Genomic DNA, 17,985 nt, shown 5'->3' on the forward strand with positions numbered 1-17,985 from the left:
ACGCTCTGTAAAGCACCAGATCCATTGGCATCAAAACAGGCCCAGAGTATAATACTACCACCACCATGCTTGACGGTAGGTTGGTGTTCCTGGAATTAAAGGCCTCACCTTTTCTACTCCAAACACATTGCTGGGTATTGTGGCCAGATAGTTCAATTTTTTTTTCATCTGACCACATAACTTTCCTTCAGAAGGTCCTATCTTTGTCCATGTGATCAGCAGCAAACTTTAGACGAGGCTTAAGGTGTCGGTTCTGGAGCAAGGGCCTCCTTGTTGCATGGTAGCCTCTCAGTCCATGCCGAGGCAAAACACACTTGACTGTGGACACTGACACCTGTGTTCCAGCAGCTTCCAATTCATTGCAGAGCTGCTTATTGGTGGTTCTCAGTTGACTCTTCATCATCCTGACCAATTTTCTCTCAGCAGCAGGTGATAGCTTGCATTTTTTTCCTGATCGTGGCAGTGACAAAACTGTGCCATGCACTTTATACTTACAAACAATTGTCTGCATAGTTGCTCTTGGGACCTTAAGCTGCTTTGAAATGGCTCCAAGTGACTTTCCTGACTTGTTCAAGTCGTTTTTTTCAGATCTGTGCTGAGTTCCTTTGACTTTCCCATTGTCGCGTATGTAACCCAGTCTAATGACTTCATCACATGAGCCCTATTTAAATGGGCTCAGAGAAGTCAACAGGTGTCGTCAATCATAATCACTCACATGAAGTTAAGAGGCCATGTTATGAAGCTAACTTCATTTGATTGTGACTTTTCTACATCACCAAAATTAATGATGTGTGTTGCTGTATGTATACTTTTGACCCAGCAGATTTGGCACATTTTCAGTAGACCCATAATAAATTCATAAAAGAACCAAACTTCATGAATGTGTTTTGTGACCATTAAGTATGCGCTCCAATCACTCTATCACCAAAAAATAAGAGTTGTAGAAATGATTGGAAACTCAAGACAGCCATGACATTACGTTCTTTACAAGTGTATGTAGCCTTTTGACCACGACTGTTTAACACGCTTGTTGCAATTTTAGATCATATATAGGTTTTAAAAATATATGACTACATGCAGTACTTCTATTTGTTTTCCTTCTAGTAAGAAAAGATGAAGTACTTTATTGGCGCATAATTTTTCCAAGCTTTCGAGGGCCAAATAAATATGGCGGGCCAGGTCTGTCCATTGTGCCTTAAATTAGACAACTGTGGTTTAAATCTTCTTTGTTTGTTGGGAAAACATACTATCATTTAAATGACTTTGAAAAAAAAAAAAAAGTTTTGCTGATGACAGTATTTTTTCATGATTGCTGCCAAAATAAAATGCAGTGGTTCATAAAAAAGTGAGGGGAGAACTCAAGCGCTGTGAAGGAGAGATCAGATAACAGAAGCTGTCAAAATGAGTCTCCTGCCAAGCACAAAAAAAGCTTGTGACTGAAACATTTGTGGGTAATCCCGTTATTGGGAATTTGTGTGATATTTACATTTTATACCCAGCCCAAATCTTTTTGAGACTTCCTGGAATTAAATTGAGTAATTGGAAAATATCTTAATCCTTTGGTGTGCATCTCTAATCTGCAACAGATGGAACACTAATTTATTTGCCTTACCTAAAGAGAACAGACAAAATATGTGCTGTGCTGTTGTGTCACATTCACTCGCTATCGAAGGCAAAGTATTATTTTCTTGCGTATGATACAAGTTTTTTTTTTTTTGTATTTGCTGCTCATTCCAGATGGACCGTGATGTCAAAGGCTACAAAAATATCCGCAAAGTGCAAAACAAATCAATACAAGATGGTAGTGGAAAATGGACTGCTGGTGACAAGAAATTAAGAAATACGTTGTTGAAAAGAAAACACTTCTTTTTTTTTTTTTGTATTTCATAACATCTAGAACAGGGGTCGGCGACCCGCGGCGCCGGAGCCGCATGCGGCTTTTGGATCACTCTGATGTGGCTCAGCTGCATACTTGCCGACCCCTCCATTTTTCCGGGAGGTTTTCCGGATTTCAGTGCCTCTCCCAGAAATCTCTCCAGGATAACATTCTCAGATTTTCACCCGGACAACAATATTGAGGGTGTGCCATGATGGCAATGTCTTAAACCAGGGGTGCCCACACTTTTTCTGCAGGCGAGCTACTTTTCAATTGACCAACTCGAGGGGATCTACCTCATTTATATATATCATTTATATTTATTTATTTATGAAAGAGACATTTTTGTAAACAAGTTAAATGTGTTTAATGATAATACAAGCATGTGTAACACATATAGATGTCTTTCTTTCACAAAGACAAGAATATAAGTTGGTGTGTTACGTGATTCTGATGACTTGCATTGATTGGAATCAGACAGTAATGATGATAACGCCCACATTTTCAAAGGGAGGAGAAAAAAAGTTGTCCTTTCTGTACAATACCACATGAAAGTGGTTGGTTTTTGGCATCTAATTCATCCAGCTTCCATACACTTTACAGGAAAAACATTGGCGGCAAATTCCGTAGCTTGCTTGATTGACATTCACGGCACCCGAGGGTCTTGTGAGATGACGCTGGCTGCTGCCAGTTCATTATTATGAAAAAATGACAGAGAGGAAGGCGAGAAACACTTTTTATTTCAACACACTTTCGCGCCGTCCCTTCCGTCAAAACTCTGAAGGCCGACTGCACATTTCCTATCTTCACAATAAAAGCCCTGCTTCATGCTGCCTGCGCTAACAAAATAAGAGTCTCGGAAAGCTGGCGTGCACAAGTGATGTGCACGTCAGCTTTCTGAGGGATCGCTTGTGCACGCCAGTTTTCCGAGACTCTGTATTTAGTTAGCGCAGGCAGCATGAAGCAGGGCTTTTATTGTGAAGATAGGAAATGTGCAGTCGGCCTTTAGAGTTTTGACGGAAGGTACGGCGCGAGAGTCGGTTGAAATAAAAAGTGTTTCTCGCCTTCCTCTCGGTCATTTTTAATAATAATGATCTTGCAGCAGCCAGCGTCATCTCACAAGACCCTCCGGTACCGTGAATGTCATTTAAGTGACGTCTTGGTGAAGATTGATGATCACTAATTTTTAGGTCTATTTTTTTTAAAAGCCTGGCTGGAGATCGACTGACACACCCCCCGCGGTCGACTGGTAGCTCGCGATCGACGTAATGGACACCCCTGTCTTAAACGTCCTCTCGACCATGTCGTCGCGTCCGCTTTAATACTATGCTATCTGAGTGCCGGCTGGCCACATCTAGTGTGCGGCTAATAACTCAACGCGCAAGCGACTGCAAGGCATACTTGTTAAACAGCCATACAGGTTACACTGAGGGTTGTGATACAAACAACTTCCTTACTAATATGCACCACACTGTGAACCCACACCAAACTAGAATGACAAACAGGTTTCGGGAGAACAGCCGCACTGTAACACAACATAAACACAACAGAAAAAATACCCAGAATCCCATGCATCCCTAACTCTTCCGGGCTACATTATACACCCCTACTACCCCCCAACCCCCCCCTCTGTGCGTCGGTTGAGGTGGGCGGGGTTTGGTGGTAGCAGGGGTGGATTATGTAGCCCGGAAGACTTCGGATAGATGCGATTCCGGGTATTTGTTCCCGTTAAGCTTTTCAATCCGGCCCGCTGGACATTCCCAAATAATTTTTTTAGATCTTTAAGATGGAAACTGTAGCTGCTATTATGATGTGCAATGATGTTTTCTGATGACCGTAAGTCTTGAACTGTACAAAGTATTTCAATGGCTGGAATCTGCGCTTATGGATGATAAACCAGTTACTATGGTAATATAATGAGTTACTATGGTAATCTAATTGGTTACTATGGTCATATAATTAGTTACTATGGTAATTTACGTCACAGCAGCTCAGACAAAGCGCCAAGCAGTGTGGGCGGGAAGCTTTTCCACAGATGCGGAAGGAGCTTTTCACAACAAAAATCTAAAGCTTAGTGATGTATCAGATACATCATTGGTCCACAACAATTTTGGAGCTGCGGACTAGTCAACGCCTAAAAATTTGTCCCACGGACCAGGGGGGTGGGGGTGGGGGGGACCCGCTTTTTTTTTTTCATAAATAAATACAATTACCCGTATGTGTGCTTATGGACTGTATCCCTGCAGACTGTATTGATCTATATCAGGGGTGTCAAACTCAAATACAGAGTGGGCCAAAATTCTAAACTGAACAAAGCCGCGGGACAAAGTTGAACAACTTAACTTTTTAATAGAGATCCAAACAAGTTTTGCATTGAATATTGAACAAGCAAGGCTTATATAACTTTATGGTGACAAGCAAAATCAAGTTTTGTTAGTAGCAGGGGTGTATATTGTAGCGTCCCGGAAGAGTTAGTGCTGCAAGGGAGTCTGGGTGTTTGTTCTGTTGTGTTTATGTTGTGTTACGGTGCGGATGTTCTCCCGAAATGTGTTTATCATTCTTGTTTGGTGTGGGTTCACAGTGTGGTGTAACAGTGTTAAAGTTGTTTGTACGGCCACCCTCAGTGTGACCTGTATGGCTGTTGACCAAGTATGCCTTGCATTCACTTGTGTGTGTGTGTAGAAGCCGCATATAATACGTGACTGGGCCGGCACGCTGTTTGTATGGAGGAAAAGCGGACATGACGACAGGTTGTAGAGGATGCTAAAAGCAGTACCTTTAAGGCACGCCCCCAATATTGTTGTCCGGGTGGAAATTCGGGAGAATGGTTGCCCCGGGAGATTTTCGGGGGCGGCACTGAAATTCGGGATTCTCCTGGAAAAATCAGGAGGGTTGGCAAGTATGAGAATTAGCATTGAATGCGGTGATACAGCGGCACCGCCACTACATAATACCGGCGGGCCAGCTCTAATGTTAATTTATTATTGCCTCAAGGGCCAAATGAAATTACACGGCGGGCCAAATTTGGCCCGCGGGCCAGAGTTTGACACCCATGACCTATATTGATATATAATGTATATATTGTGTTTTTTATGTTGATTTAATAAATACTTTTTTTTTTTTTTTTTTTCCTTGTGCGGCCCAGTACCAATCGCTTCAGCCCGGTGGTTGAGGACCACTGAGATACATAATTTACGTTCATATCTCACTATTTGTTGCATTTTTTTTGCATTAAACCAGATTGTAAAATATGTCGATCGAAAGGGGGTGTGACATTCATATTTTGTCAATATTCAGTGTTTTATCCTTCATAGAAACATGTAGAATTCCAATAAGTTTTTTTAAGGTGGTCTGTCGTAACGATTTTAGCTTTCAATCAGACATAATTTGAAGTTTTGTTTTAGTGTTCCTAAAAAAAGATATACCGGCCCCCAGATAATTGCCCAGGCCTGGTCTAAAGGAGTAAATTGGAGCCGTGCCATTCCAGTGTTGCAGTTCCACTTTGTTCCTCATGAAGCAACAGTGAGCCAAAATAGTTGCAGCTACAGCTATCTGTCAGACGGTGAATAACCACCTTGCAGTCTTTATCTTTACCATGAATGTAGTATAAGAAATAAACCTTAAATATCCTCCTGGAAATGTCAGCCGAAAGATTAAATGTGCAATATTGTCAATTTTCAAATGTGCCAGAACACTTCCGCGCCTTGGTACAAAAGGTTGACATAATGGCAAAGATTTTATTGTCGTGTTCCTCCGGCAATAATGTGAACTCAGTGGAGCCTTGCTGTAACATCATCATCATCAAACAATGTGCTGACTGGGGAAAGTGCAACAATGTGCTGATTGCACTGTACCATCACTCAAGGGAGCGTGCTCCGTAATGATGGGTGAAGAAGAGAAAACAGGGGGTGACAAACGGCACGGCTGAAAGGGTGATTTATTCAAACATGATCACCCGTTATTCATGTCACCGTAATGACTCCTGACCTCAGGATTGAACGTGGCTCCCATGCATAGTTAAAATAACACAGGCTGGGAGCCTTTAAAGCAAAACATCCTCAATAATGATCGGACAAGTGAGACTCAGGCAGCTGTCTTACAGGATGAGATCAGTAGTTGTTTTTTTTGCGGATGTCAATATAACTCCGACGGACAATAATGTATACAACAGCACAAAACTTAATTGTGCATAATTACATTATGTTCTTAGGTTGCAGCCTGTACCAAGGCAATTATTGAATATTGGACTTTACTGTAAATGCTGCAGCGGTAAAGCAGCAATGCTCCCTCTCCAACTCCATCCATCCATTTCCTACCGCTTATTCCCTTTCGGGGTCGCGGGGGACGCTGGCGCCTATCTCAGCTACAATCGGGCGGAAGGCGGGGTACACCCTGGACAAGTCGCCACCTCATCGCAGGGCCAACACAGATAGACAGACAACATTCACACTGACATTCACACACTAGGGCCAATTTAGTGTTGCCAATCAACCTATCCCCAGGTGCATGTCTTTGGAAGTGGGAGGAAGCCGGAGTACCCGGAGGGAACCCACGCATTCACGGGGAGAACATGCAAACTCCACACAGAAAGATCCCGAGCCTGGATTTGAACCCAGGACGGCAGGACCTTCGTATTGTGAGGCAGACGCACTAACATCTCTGCCATCGTGAAGCCATTGACATGTAATTTATCTTCAAGCTTATTCGGTACATTCAAATCAGCAGCAGACAACATTTCTTTGGTGCCGACTTGTAAGTAGGGATGTACAAACCCCAAAACCAGTGATGTTGGCACGTTGTGTAAATCGTAAATAAAAACAGAATACAACAATTTGTAAATCTTTTTCAACCTATATTCAATTGAATAGACTGCAAAGAGAAGATACTTAACGTTCGAACTGGAAATCGTTGTTATATTTTGCAAATATTCGCTCATTTGAAATTTCATGCCTGCAACATATTTCAAAAAAGCTGGCACGAGTGGCAAAAAAGACGGAGAAAGTTGAGGAATGCTCATCAAACACTTATTTGGAGCATCCCACAGGTGAGCAGGCTGATTGGGAACAGGTGAGTGCCATGATTGGGTATAAAAGCAGCTTCCATGAAATGCTCAGTCATTCACAAAGGAGGATGGGGCGAAAGTCACCACTTTGGGAACAAATGCGTGAGCAAATTGTCAAACAATTTAAGAACCTTTCTCAACCAGCTATTGCAAGGAATTTAGGGATTTCACCATCTACGGTCCATAATGTCATCAAAAGGTTCAGAAAATCTGGAGAAATTACTGCACATAAGCGATGATATTATGGACCTTTGATCCCTCAGGCGGTACTGCACCCAAAAGCGACATCAGTGTGTAAAGGATATCACCACATGGGCTCAGAAACACTTCAGAAAACCGCTGTCTGTACCTACAGTTTGTCGCTACAAGTTAAAACTCTACTATGCAAAGCGAAAGCCATTTATCACCTCGAAACGCCACCGGCCACGCCCGGAAAGTGGAATAGCGTTCTGTGGTCTGACAAATCCACATTTCAAAATGTTTTCGTAAATTGTGGACATCTTGTCCTCCGTTCCAAAGAAGAAAATAACCATGCGGATTGTTATAGGCGCTAAGTTCAAAAGCCAGCCTCTGTGATGTTATGGGGATGTATTAGTTATGTTATGGGTAACTTACACATCTGTGAAAGCACCATTAATGCTGAAAGGTACACACAAGTTTTGGAGCAATATATGTAGCCATCCAAACAACGTTATCATGAACGCCCCTGCTTATTTCAGAAATACAATGCCGAGTCATGTGTTACAACAGCGTGGCTTCATAGTAAAAAGATTGTGGGTACTAGACTGGCCTGCTTGTAGTCCAGACCTGTCTCCCGTTGAAAATGTGTAGCGCATTATGAAGCGTAAAATACCACAACGGAGACCCCGGACTGTTGAACAACTTAAGCTGTACATCAAACAGAAATGAGAAAGAATTCCACCTCAAAAGCTTAAAAAATTGGTCTCCACAGTTCCCAAACATTTACTGAATCCTGCTAAAAGGAAAGGCCATGTAAAACAGTGGTAAAAAACGCCCTCGTGCCAACTTTTTTGCAATGTGTTGCTACCTTTAATTTCTAAGATATTATTTGCAAAAAAAAAAATAAAAATAAGTTTCTCAGTTCGAACATTAAATGTCTTTTCTTTGCAGTCTATTCAATTGAATATACGTTGAAAAGGTTTAGCAAATCATTGTATTCTGTTTTTATTTACGATTTACACAACGCGCCAACTTCACTGGTTTTGGGTTTTGTAGGTTATAATGCTAATAAAGAGTATTATTGTAACGGGTTGGTCGCATGGTGATGCGTGTTTCGTTCTCCCAGGGATGCAGACGGCTTTTATTTATTTATTTAAAATATAAATCAGACTGAGACCAAAATAAAAGAGCTAGCATGGGAGCTAGAAAACAAAATAGCCTAGCGTGGAAGCTAGCAGGTAGCGAGAAGGAAACAAAACATTGTTACTTGTTGTGCAAACACAAATTAGGAAGGAAGGCGGACTGACAGGAGAAGGCAGGCTAAATAATGACAGTAATCACAAAACAGGTGTGCGACCGGAGCAAGCGGCAGGTGAAAATAATACGTAACCATGGAAACCAACTGAGAAGTGCACACAATGTAACCGAAGGAGTCAAAACCAACAGAAAAACACAAACAGACTCAAAAATCGAAATCATAATATGATCCGGGTAGCGGATCATAACAATTATATCCTCTTTTATTGCAATCTCATAGTTATTTCACTGATAGTGACAACATGATGGAAAAAAATGACTTTTTCTTTAAAGGGGAACATTATCACCAAACCTATGCAAGCGTCAATATATAACTTGATGTTGCAAAAAAGAGACTATGTATTTTTTTAACCGATTTCCGAACTCCAAATTGGTGAATTTTGGCAAATTAAACGCCTTTCTGTTTATCGTCTTTTAGCGATGACGTCAGAACGTGACGTCACCGAGGTAACACAGCCGCCATTTTCATTTTCACATTCCAAACACCGGGTCTCAGCTCTGTTATTTTCCGTTTTTTGACTATCTTTTGGAACCTTGGAGACATCATGCCTCGTCGGTGTGTTGTCGGAGGGTGTAACAACACTAACAGGGAGGGATTCAAGTTGCACCACTGGCAAGAAATCTGCCGCCAGACCCCCATTGAATTTGCCAGAGTGTCTGCTGGCGATGCTAAGATAGACATGGCACAGAGATGTATGGATAACCTGCAGATGCATTTGCAACGATTAAGTTAACAAAATCACAAATGTGAGTTTTGTTGATGTTGTTGACTTATGTGCTAATCAGACATATTTGGTCACGGCATGACTGCCAGCTAATCAATGCTAACATGCTACGCTAATCGATGCTAACATGCTATTTACGCTAGCTGTATGTACATTTGAAACTAGATACCCACATTTAATGCGAAACAAACACTTACCAATCGACGGATTTAAGTTGCTCCAGTGTCTCAAGATGCGAAAGTCCCGATCGTTTGGTCTGCACATTTTACCGGCGATGCTAATAAGGCAGCCATGCTATGGGCCACTTCATTAGGTACACCCATGCTATGGCCGAATAGCGTCAATAGCTATTCGCTCAATAGCTTCAATTTCTTCTTCAGTTTCGTTTTCGCTATCTGCCTCCATACTCCGACCATCTGTTTCAATACATGCGTAATCTGTTGAATCGCTTAAGCAGCTGAAATCCGAGTCTGAATCCGAGCTAATGTTGCTATATCTTGCTGTGGTAACCGCCATGTTGTTTGTATTGGCAGCCCTGTATGACGTCACAGGGAAATGGACGGGTGGATATAGCGATGGTGAAAATCAGGCACTTTGAAGCAGTTTTTCGGGATATTCCGGGAGGTGTCAAATTTAGCAAAAAACTTCGAAAAATAAAACAAGCCACTGGGAACTGATTTTTATTGTTTTTAACCCTTTTGAAATTGTGATAATGTTCCCCTTTAAAAAAAGGGGGCTTGGACAAAATGTGTCATCTTATATCTAGAGCCGTTTTATATTTGGGTCAATTTGAACGCTCCTGTGTTGCAGATTTCACTTGGGAGGTGTATTATAGTCAACGTGTTCAGAATTAATATTAGTATTCTGAATTTGCTGTGAAAGTTAAGTGGTGATCATTGCATTTCCTTTTATGGTAATTAATTTTAGTGTTCACTTCATTGTATTCATACATTACCACCTCACAATACAGCATACAGCAGCCAGGAATATGTGGATGCGGAGAAAAGGAAGAAAACAGACAATGAAACCAGATGAAAGTCTAAAATAAATCTATTCTGACTCCCTGGCCAGCCTTATTAAGAAAATGCAATATAGAAAGTAATGCAGGTGGAAATGAAGTGTCATTACAGCATAATCACATCCATGCCATCAAACAGATATTGACTACACTGATTTATTAGTACGCAGCTTCAACTGTTGGACCCTGAATGCATTCTGGCATTCAATATGCAAACAAAAGCCACCCATGGCTTTTCTAACGCTCGCAGCAAATTATTTGGTAGCAGCGTTGTGTGGCACAACAACATTTCTGAATTTCGCCAGAATAAAACAGGTGACACGCAGCAGAATAACATTTCAATCAAGCTGGTCTTTTCAAGCTTTTTTTTTTAGAAAAAGTTCCGCAAAGCCTTCTTTGGAAAGTTCCAGAGAAGATACTTTGTATGACTTCCCGTTGGTTCGAGCCAAGCCAGACTGTATCCTCTGGCCGCTCGCTCTCTGGGGGAGCCCTGTTTCCTCACATGGGCTTAGAGCATCAGAAAAAGTAATGACTTGTACTGTAGTGTTCGCGGGCCTAATAATAAAAGCTGCTTCAGTGGGAATTGGGCCATGCATGTCAGGATTCTGCTCTCCAGAGTCGCAATACCTCAGAGATTTCTCCCCCTCTCTCAATTGGGGAAGGATAAATTGAAGATACAGTGCGGAAGACAAATGAAATTAATCTTTCCACTGGCTGACAGGAATCGGTTTTAGTGCAAAAAAAAACACACACACACACACACACACTTACGGGTGTGCACTAAAATAGCTCGATATGTGTCCGGTTGGAAAACAAGACAAATGGATTGAAGTAAAGGGACGGTAGCGTTCAAAGGCGGCTGATGTAATGAAATAAAGGCAGCGTGACATGTACGTGGTTTCACCTAACTAACTGTACCTTGCCAATTAAAGCCAGTTTTCACACTAAAGCACATCTGTGTCAGGGCTCCGGCCCACAACCTGGCTGATAAGCTTTTTAGGCTCTTCTATCGATCTCGGTGTAGCTAAGGGGCAAAAAGAAGTACCTGAGTATCCCCGGCGACAGACGCATTCGAAGCCCGTCGGCTTGTTGATACAGGTGCCCTCTTGTAGGCAAGGTGAAACTTGACAAAAATCGTTCCCTGTCAGGTCACACAGTGTTCCAATATAACCAGCAGGACACGTGCAGAAAAACCTGTGAGGAGAAAGATACAAAAATAAATGTATACATATATACTGTATATTAGTGGTCCCTAACCACCAGGCCGCAGAATAATTTTTTATTATTATTATTTTATTTTTTATTATTATTATTTTTTATTAAATCAACATAAAAACACAAGATACACTTACAATTAGTGCACCAACCCAAAAACCTCCCTTTTTCATGAGGAAAAAAAAAAAAAAAAAAAAATCCCCCCCCTGCCCCCCGGGACAAATTATCAAGCGTTGACTGGTCCGCAGCTACAAAAAGGTTGGGGACCACTGCTGCATATATATTAGGGTTGTATGGTATACCGGTTTCAGTTTATTACCACAATACTAATGAATCATATTCGGTACTATACCGCCTCTGAAAACTACCGGTCCCCCACACTCCTGCGCCTACGTCGTCGTCACGTCGTGTCATGTCTGGTTTACGACCAGACGAGCGTGTTCGGCAGCGCACAGTCACGGAGTACTTACAAGCAGACACAGTGTGTAGACTGGGGTTTTTAACCTTGTTGGAGGCACCGAACCCCACCAGTTTCATATCCGCATTCACCGAACCCTTCTTTAGTGAAAAAATAAAATGTTTTTTCTCAAATTCAAGACAAGGTTATATATATATATATATATATATATATATTTATTTTTTTTAATGGTGCACAAAATGAACCGTGCATGAACATCACCTTGTTCAAAGAACAAAACCAACACAGTGCATGAACTCACAACAAATGACACACCCGCAAATCAGCTTGACTTCTGCTATTGTCGCATCCATAATACGCTGATAGGGAGAAGTTCTTATGTACACCTGGCCTGGGCAATTATTTTGACTCGGGGGCCATATTTAGAGAAAAAAACGTCTCTGGTGGGCGGTATATCTATTTATTAGGAACACTAATACAAAACCGTGCAATAATGTCAGATCGAATGCTAAAAACGTTATGACAGACCGCCTTAAAAAACGAAATGCAATTTTTATTTTTTTTTACTGAATGAGACCCCTGGAATGTACATGAAAATAAAGAATGTGGGATTCACAATATTAACTATGAAGGATAAAACACTGAATATTGAAAACATATGAATGTCATAGCCCCTCTCCATCCACATTTTTACAATTAAGCGAAACACAAAAAAAATGCAACAAACAGCAAAATATGAATGCAAATGGTAAAAAAAAAAAACACAAAAAAAACCCACCTAAAATCTGATATATATGATTGTATTGTAAAAATGTCCTTCCACGTCTGTACCTGACACCCGCATTTTAGGCTCTGGAAACACTCCCCCGCCATAATGCTTGGTACCTGGTCTGAGCTACTGTTACTTAGTAAAGTAATTGATTAGATGACCATAGTAATTAATTAGTTGGGAATTATTATTATAATTGTTTTTCCTTATTTAATTGATGTATCTGTAAATATTATTATTATTTTGTTTTCTTGCTGTTTCTCTCGGGGGGGGGGGGGGGTGATACTGTTGTGATAGAAACAAAACCATATTTTGACATTTAGGGCAGACAACAGATAAATGATGTATGTAAATATGATGTAATGTACAGGAATGTCTGATTCTGGATTTCAATAAAAATTCAATGAAAAAACAAAAAGCAAACAAAAAAATATCCAGTGAATTGTGTTTTTGAGCCATTTAGTACTGTATTACATTTCCCTAAAAACATGTTCTTGATTTTTTACAACGTTCTAAAATCCATTTTTTTCATTCATTCATGTTTTACTTACAGGCCATATCGATAACAACGTGTACTTGAGTGTGGAAAATAATAAGGCCGATATTTTCCCAGTAAGAACAAGCTGATGGACACATTTAAATAGTTGGGGAAACTTTAAAAGAAGTACCAATGTTTCATTGTGACCAACAGCTCTCTCTTAAACAGGAACAATATCGCAGCAATTAAGTCTCCCTGGGTGCAGCTCACTTTGAATTATGCTTGATGACTTATTACAGAAGGGAATATTCTAATGAGTCCGATAATGCAGTTTACTCCGTTCCCATCCCTCTCCCTCAGCTGTCGTTGCCTCTAATATCTTCTGACCAAATGCCTCGGAAGAGACGGCTACACTATTTATGGGTGTGGTTGAAAAAAACATTTGACAATACACCACATAGGTAAAATAAAAGTAATATTATAAGAAAGGCTTCCTTTGTCATCATTAATCAGGGACCCTAAATACACTATATTGCCAAAAGTATTTGGCCACTCATCCACATGATCAGAATCAGGTGTCCTAATCACTTGGCATAGCCATATAGATGACATAGTCTGGTGTGGACGAACTTGACTGGCCTGCAGAGAGTCCTGACCTGAACCCGATAGAACACCTTTGGGATGAACTAGAACGGAGACTGAGAGCCAGGCTTACTTTACCAACATTAGTATGTGACCTCACCAATGCGCTTTTGGAAGATTGGTCGAAAATTCCTATAAACACACTCCGCGACCTTGTGGACAGCCTTCCCAGAAGAGTTGAAGCTGTAATACCGATCTGGGCAAATTAAGGCCCAGGGGCCACATGCGGCCCGTTAGGCGTTTTAATCTGGCCCGCCGGACATTCACAAATAATAACTTTAGATCTTTAAGGGGGGAAAGTAGCTGCCATTATGATGTGCACCAGTGACGTGTAGGCAGGGGAGGCCCCGCCTCACCTGCCATCATGGAAAGAAAAAAATGTAATAAGAAAAAAAAATATTATATTGTTATATGTATCCAGTGATTATACTATAGAGTTATTTTCCATTTAACTTCACCAGTTAAAAATATTTTTTTATTCAAAATCGCTTAATTTTCACATTTGCCGTTCAAATACTGAGAATTACTTGCGGTGAGTCAGCAGCCAGTTGAGCCTCCCCGTGGATTGCGCAATAACTCGGCAAACTGCTGGATGCTGTGCAGTGAGACCGTATTGCTATATGAATTATATAATGAATTATATTATAAATGTCCATAGATTAGTTAGCTGAGGTATATAATGTACAGTGTATTTTGTCAACAACTGTATGTGTGTAATGTATTTCTTGTGCATAAAACGGCTGCCAAGACGCACTATGTGAGGCACCTGCTGTCCCGCCTCCTGGTGGTAGAGGGCGCTAGTGATCCCAGGGATCAAATTAAGATCCCAGAGATCTTAATTTTTCCTCTCGTTTCTTCCTCTCGCCTGGAGTTTTAAAATGGAGGATTATTTATTTAAAATAAAACAGTTTTGTAAACTGGACTTCCAATCAAAGCAGGAGGTAATAATGGAAGACCAACGCCGGAGCTAAAAGGTTTGCTTCAGACTTCGGGACAGAAGACCCGTACTTTTCAAACGGCGTGGTACACACGAAAATGCTGGCTGTGTGGATGTCCAGCAAGAAACCGCCTTTTCTCGTCTTGTGACAATGTCTGGACATTGGTTATCGATGCTTTTGTTCAGAAGGAGCAGCGCATGGACTTCATTTATAAGTAAAGGTAAGACCATGATAACATTTTTTTTTATGAAATGTGCTTTTTTGTGTGCTACAGTTTGTATGTGTAAAGAATGCTGGTATGATCTTTTAAACATAACCCGTTAGTTGCAGCCATTATAATGGTGAGTAAGATACTCTTTAGGGTTCATATGTTTGTAAATCTAACTGTGATGAAGTCAGTGCCTCACCAGCCATGAACCTCACCGCACGTCACTGATGTGCACTCATGTTTTTTAATGACTATGTCTTCAGCTATACTAAGCATTTCAATGGTGTGAATCTGCACTTTTGCATGATATACTAGTTACTATGGTCATCTAATTAGTTACTATGGTCATTTAATTAGGTACTTTGATAATCTAATAAGGCAGCACGGTGGTAGAGGGGTTTGTGCGTCTGCCTCTCAATACGAAGGTCCTTAAGTAGTCCTGGGTTCAATCCCGGGCTCGGGATCTTTCTGTGTGGAGTTTGCATGTTCTCCCCGTGACTGCGTGGGTTCCCTCCGGGTACTCCGGCTTCCTCCCACTTCCAAAGACATGCACCTTGGGATAGGTTGATTGGCAACACTAAATTGGCCTTAGTGTGTGAATGTGAATGTTGTGTGTCTATCTGTGTTGGCCCTGCAATGAGGTGGCGATTTGTGCAGGGTGTACCCCGCCTTCCGCCCGAGTGAAGCTGAGATAGGCACCAGTGCCCCCCCGTGATCCCAAATGGATGGATGGATGGAAATCTAATTAGTTACTATGGTAATCTAAGTCCCAGCAGCTCAGACAAGGCACCAAGCAGTGTGGGTGGGGAGCGTTTCCAGAGCCTGGAATGTGGGTGTCAGGGACAGACGTGGAAAGAGAATTTTTACAAGAAAGTTCTAAAGCTTAGTGATGTCAAACAGTTTTCCCGAGGTAAAAAAAGAATGGAGTGGAAACGGCGTGAAGGTAAAGACATTTCGTTATTCTAACACTAACTAAAAACAGGAACAAACAAATGGCGGTGCAAAAACTGACTAAGGAAACAAAAGACTAGCACAAAGGTAATTGACTATGAACTATAAACCACAACTTACTTGACATGGAAACGTGAATGAGACATGGATCATAGCAAGGTGGCAGATGTGAGAAGGAAGTGATGTTGCCAGGCTTACTACCTGGTAACTGTGGCTTAAATAATAGCTATCATGAGTGCAAACAGGTGTGAGACATGAGGGCAGGGACATGAAATGAAGACAAGGTGAAAACGAATGAGTTGCTATGGCAATAAGACAAACAAGGAAGTGCAGGAACAAGAACTGAATGTCCAAAAAACAAAACCAAACATGACCAAAACAAAACATGATCCCATAGGCGTGAAAAGTGATGTATCACAAATAACCGATTGTAGGTGTATTGTTTATTTTTCGCTGTTTGTTGCAATTTTGGTTGATAGTAAAATATGTGGATGGCTCTTAATTAGTCATTAGTAAGTACTTCATATGTGACGTTCCTATGTTGTCAACATTCAGTGTTCTATCCTTCATAGTTAATATTGTAAATCCCACATTCTTCATTTTCATGAACATTCCGGATGTCCCATTCAGTAAAAAAATTAAAAATTCCATTTTGATTTTTGAAAATAAATATACCGGCCCCCAGACACATTTTTTTCTCTACATTTGGCATCCCGAGTCAAAATAATTGCCCAGGCCTGCTGTAATAGCTGCAAAAGGTTGGACCAATATCATATTGAACCCTGTGGGTTAGGAATGGGATGGCTCTTCAATCAATGTTTATTTATATAGCCCTAAATCACAAGTGTCTCAAAGGGCTGCACAAGCCACAACGACATCCGCGGTACACAGCCCGCATAAGGGCAAGGAAAAACTTACCCCAGTGGGACGTCGTTGACAGTGACTATGAGAAACCTTGAAAAGGACCGCATATGTGGGTTCGTATGTGATTCAAGGCAGGTGGCCAAATACTTTTGGCAATATAGTGCACATGTTGGTGATAGCCAAGACTCTTTTAGTCATGAGGGACAAAAGCAATGTGCCTAATTATTGGAGCTCTAAAAAGCTGGACTGGGCAGGGACATTGCTCTGTAATAATTAACACTCTCTTTATCAGTCCGCGCTTTGGCGCCTGCTTTTGAGCTCCTTATTAAACAAAAACCACGTCAGTTGATAAGGATTTATTATTTCCCACCGAAGCTGCTGCACGCAGCGTGATAACAGCGGGCTGTGAAGGTGTGCAGCCATGGTAGGTGGAGTCTTGATGCATCAGCTCGTTGCACACGGGCTTGTTTAACTTGTCAGGTCGGGGAGATGGAGATAGCGGCGAACAAGCAGTGTTGTTCTTGTAGTGGGCAAGCGAGGTTAAAGCGCGCCTGATCTGAACTCCCCGGTCTGGGCAATAAGGAGAGTGCTACTGCACTGAGCAGGGGCTGGGTCACACGGGAGCCAAATCGTGACGGGAGACAAACTGGAGACAAACCATTTAGGACTCAAATTGGCCCTGGGACTTCCCTACCCATCTGTCCAACTAAGCCCACGAGCCCCGGGGCTCCCATTAAGCACAGCAGAGAGAAGCACCACTGCAGCGCCGGCTGGACTGCAGCCGGAATCCAGATACATGATGTTTTCCAGCTGAATTCACTCTCCTTCTTAAGGAAAGCAGCTTAGGTATGTCAAGGATGACTAGGAAAAACATGTAAGTGCCTTTCAAAATGAAACACATATATGGTTTCTCTCTTGCACATGGCCTATATAGGGTTGTACGGTGTACCGGTATTACCCTCTTTTTCGGATTATAAATTGGCCGGGAGTGTGACATATACTCCGGAGCGACTTATGTGTGAAATTAATAAGACATTACCGTTAAATATTAAATAATATTATTTATCTCATTCGCGGAAGAGACGAAGAAAATGTCAGCAATCATCACAAACTTGTCAAGCATTAAGAATTTGGCGGGGGAGGGTCATGGTAGAAGTGCATTGTGGGTCATGGGATGCTAACAGCTATATGCTATATGCCAGTGGTTCTCAAATGGGGGTACGCGTACCCCTGGGGGTACTTGAAGGTATGCCAAGGGGTACGTGAGATTTTTTTTAAATATTCAAAAAATAGCAACAATTCAAAAACCCTTTATAAAAATATT

General features: G+C 41.5%; 1 protein-coding gene across 2 annotated transcripts in view; it reads right to left on the reverse strand.

Moving 5' to 3' along the window:
• eys (eyes shut homolog) overlaps nucleotides 1-17,985 on the reverse strand; it is a 722,499-nt gene that overhangs the window by 338,558 nt on the left and 365,956 nt on the right. For both annotated transcript variants that reach the window (XM_061910381.1, XM_061910382.1), the window contains exon 27: nucleotides 11,224-11,372. In XM_061910381.1, the coding sequence (XP_061766365.1) occupies nucleotides 11,224-11,372 (149 nt within the window). The remainder of the gene's footprint in view (nucleotides 1-11,223; nucleotides 11,373-17,985) is intronic.

The sequence above is a fragment of the Nerophis ophidion genome, linkage group LG09 (assembly GCF_033978795.1).
Source record: "Nerophis ophidion isolate RoL-2023_Sa linkage group LG09, RoL_Noph_v1.0, whole genome shotgun sequence".
NCBI classification, from domain to species: domain Eukaryota; kingdom Metazoa; phylum Chordata; class Actinopteri; order Syngnathiformes; family Syngnathidae; genus Nerophis; species Nerophis ophidion.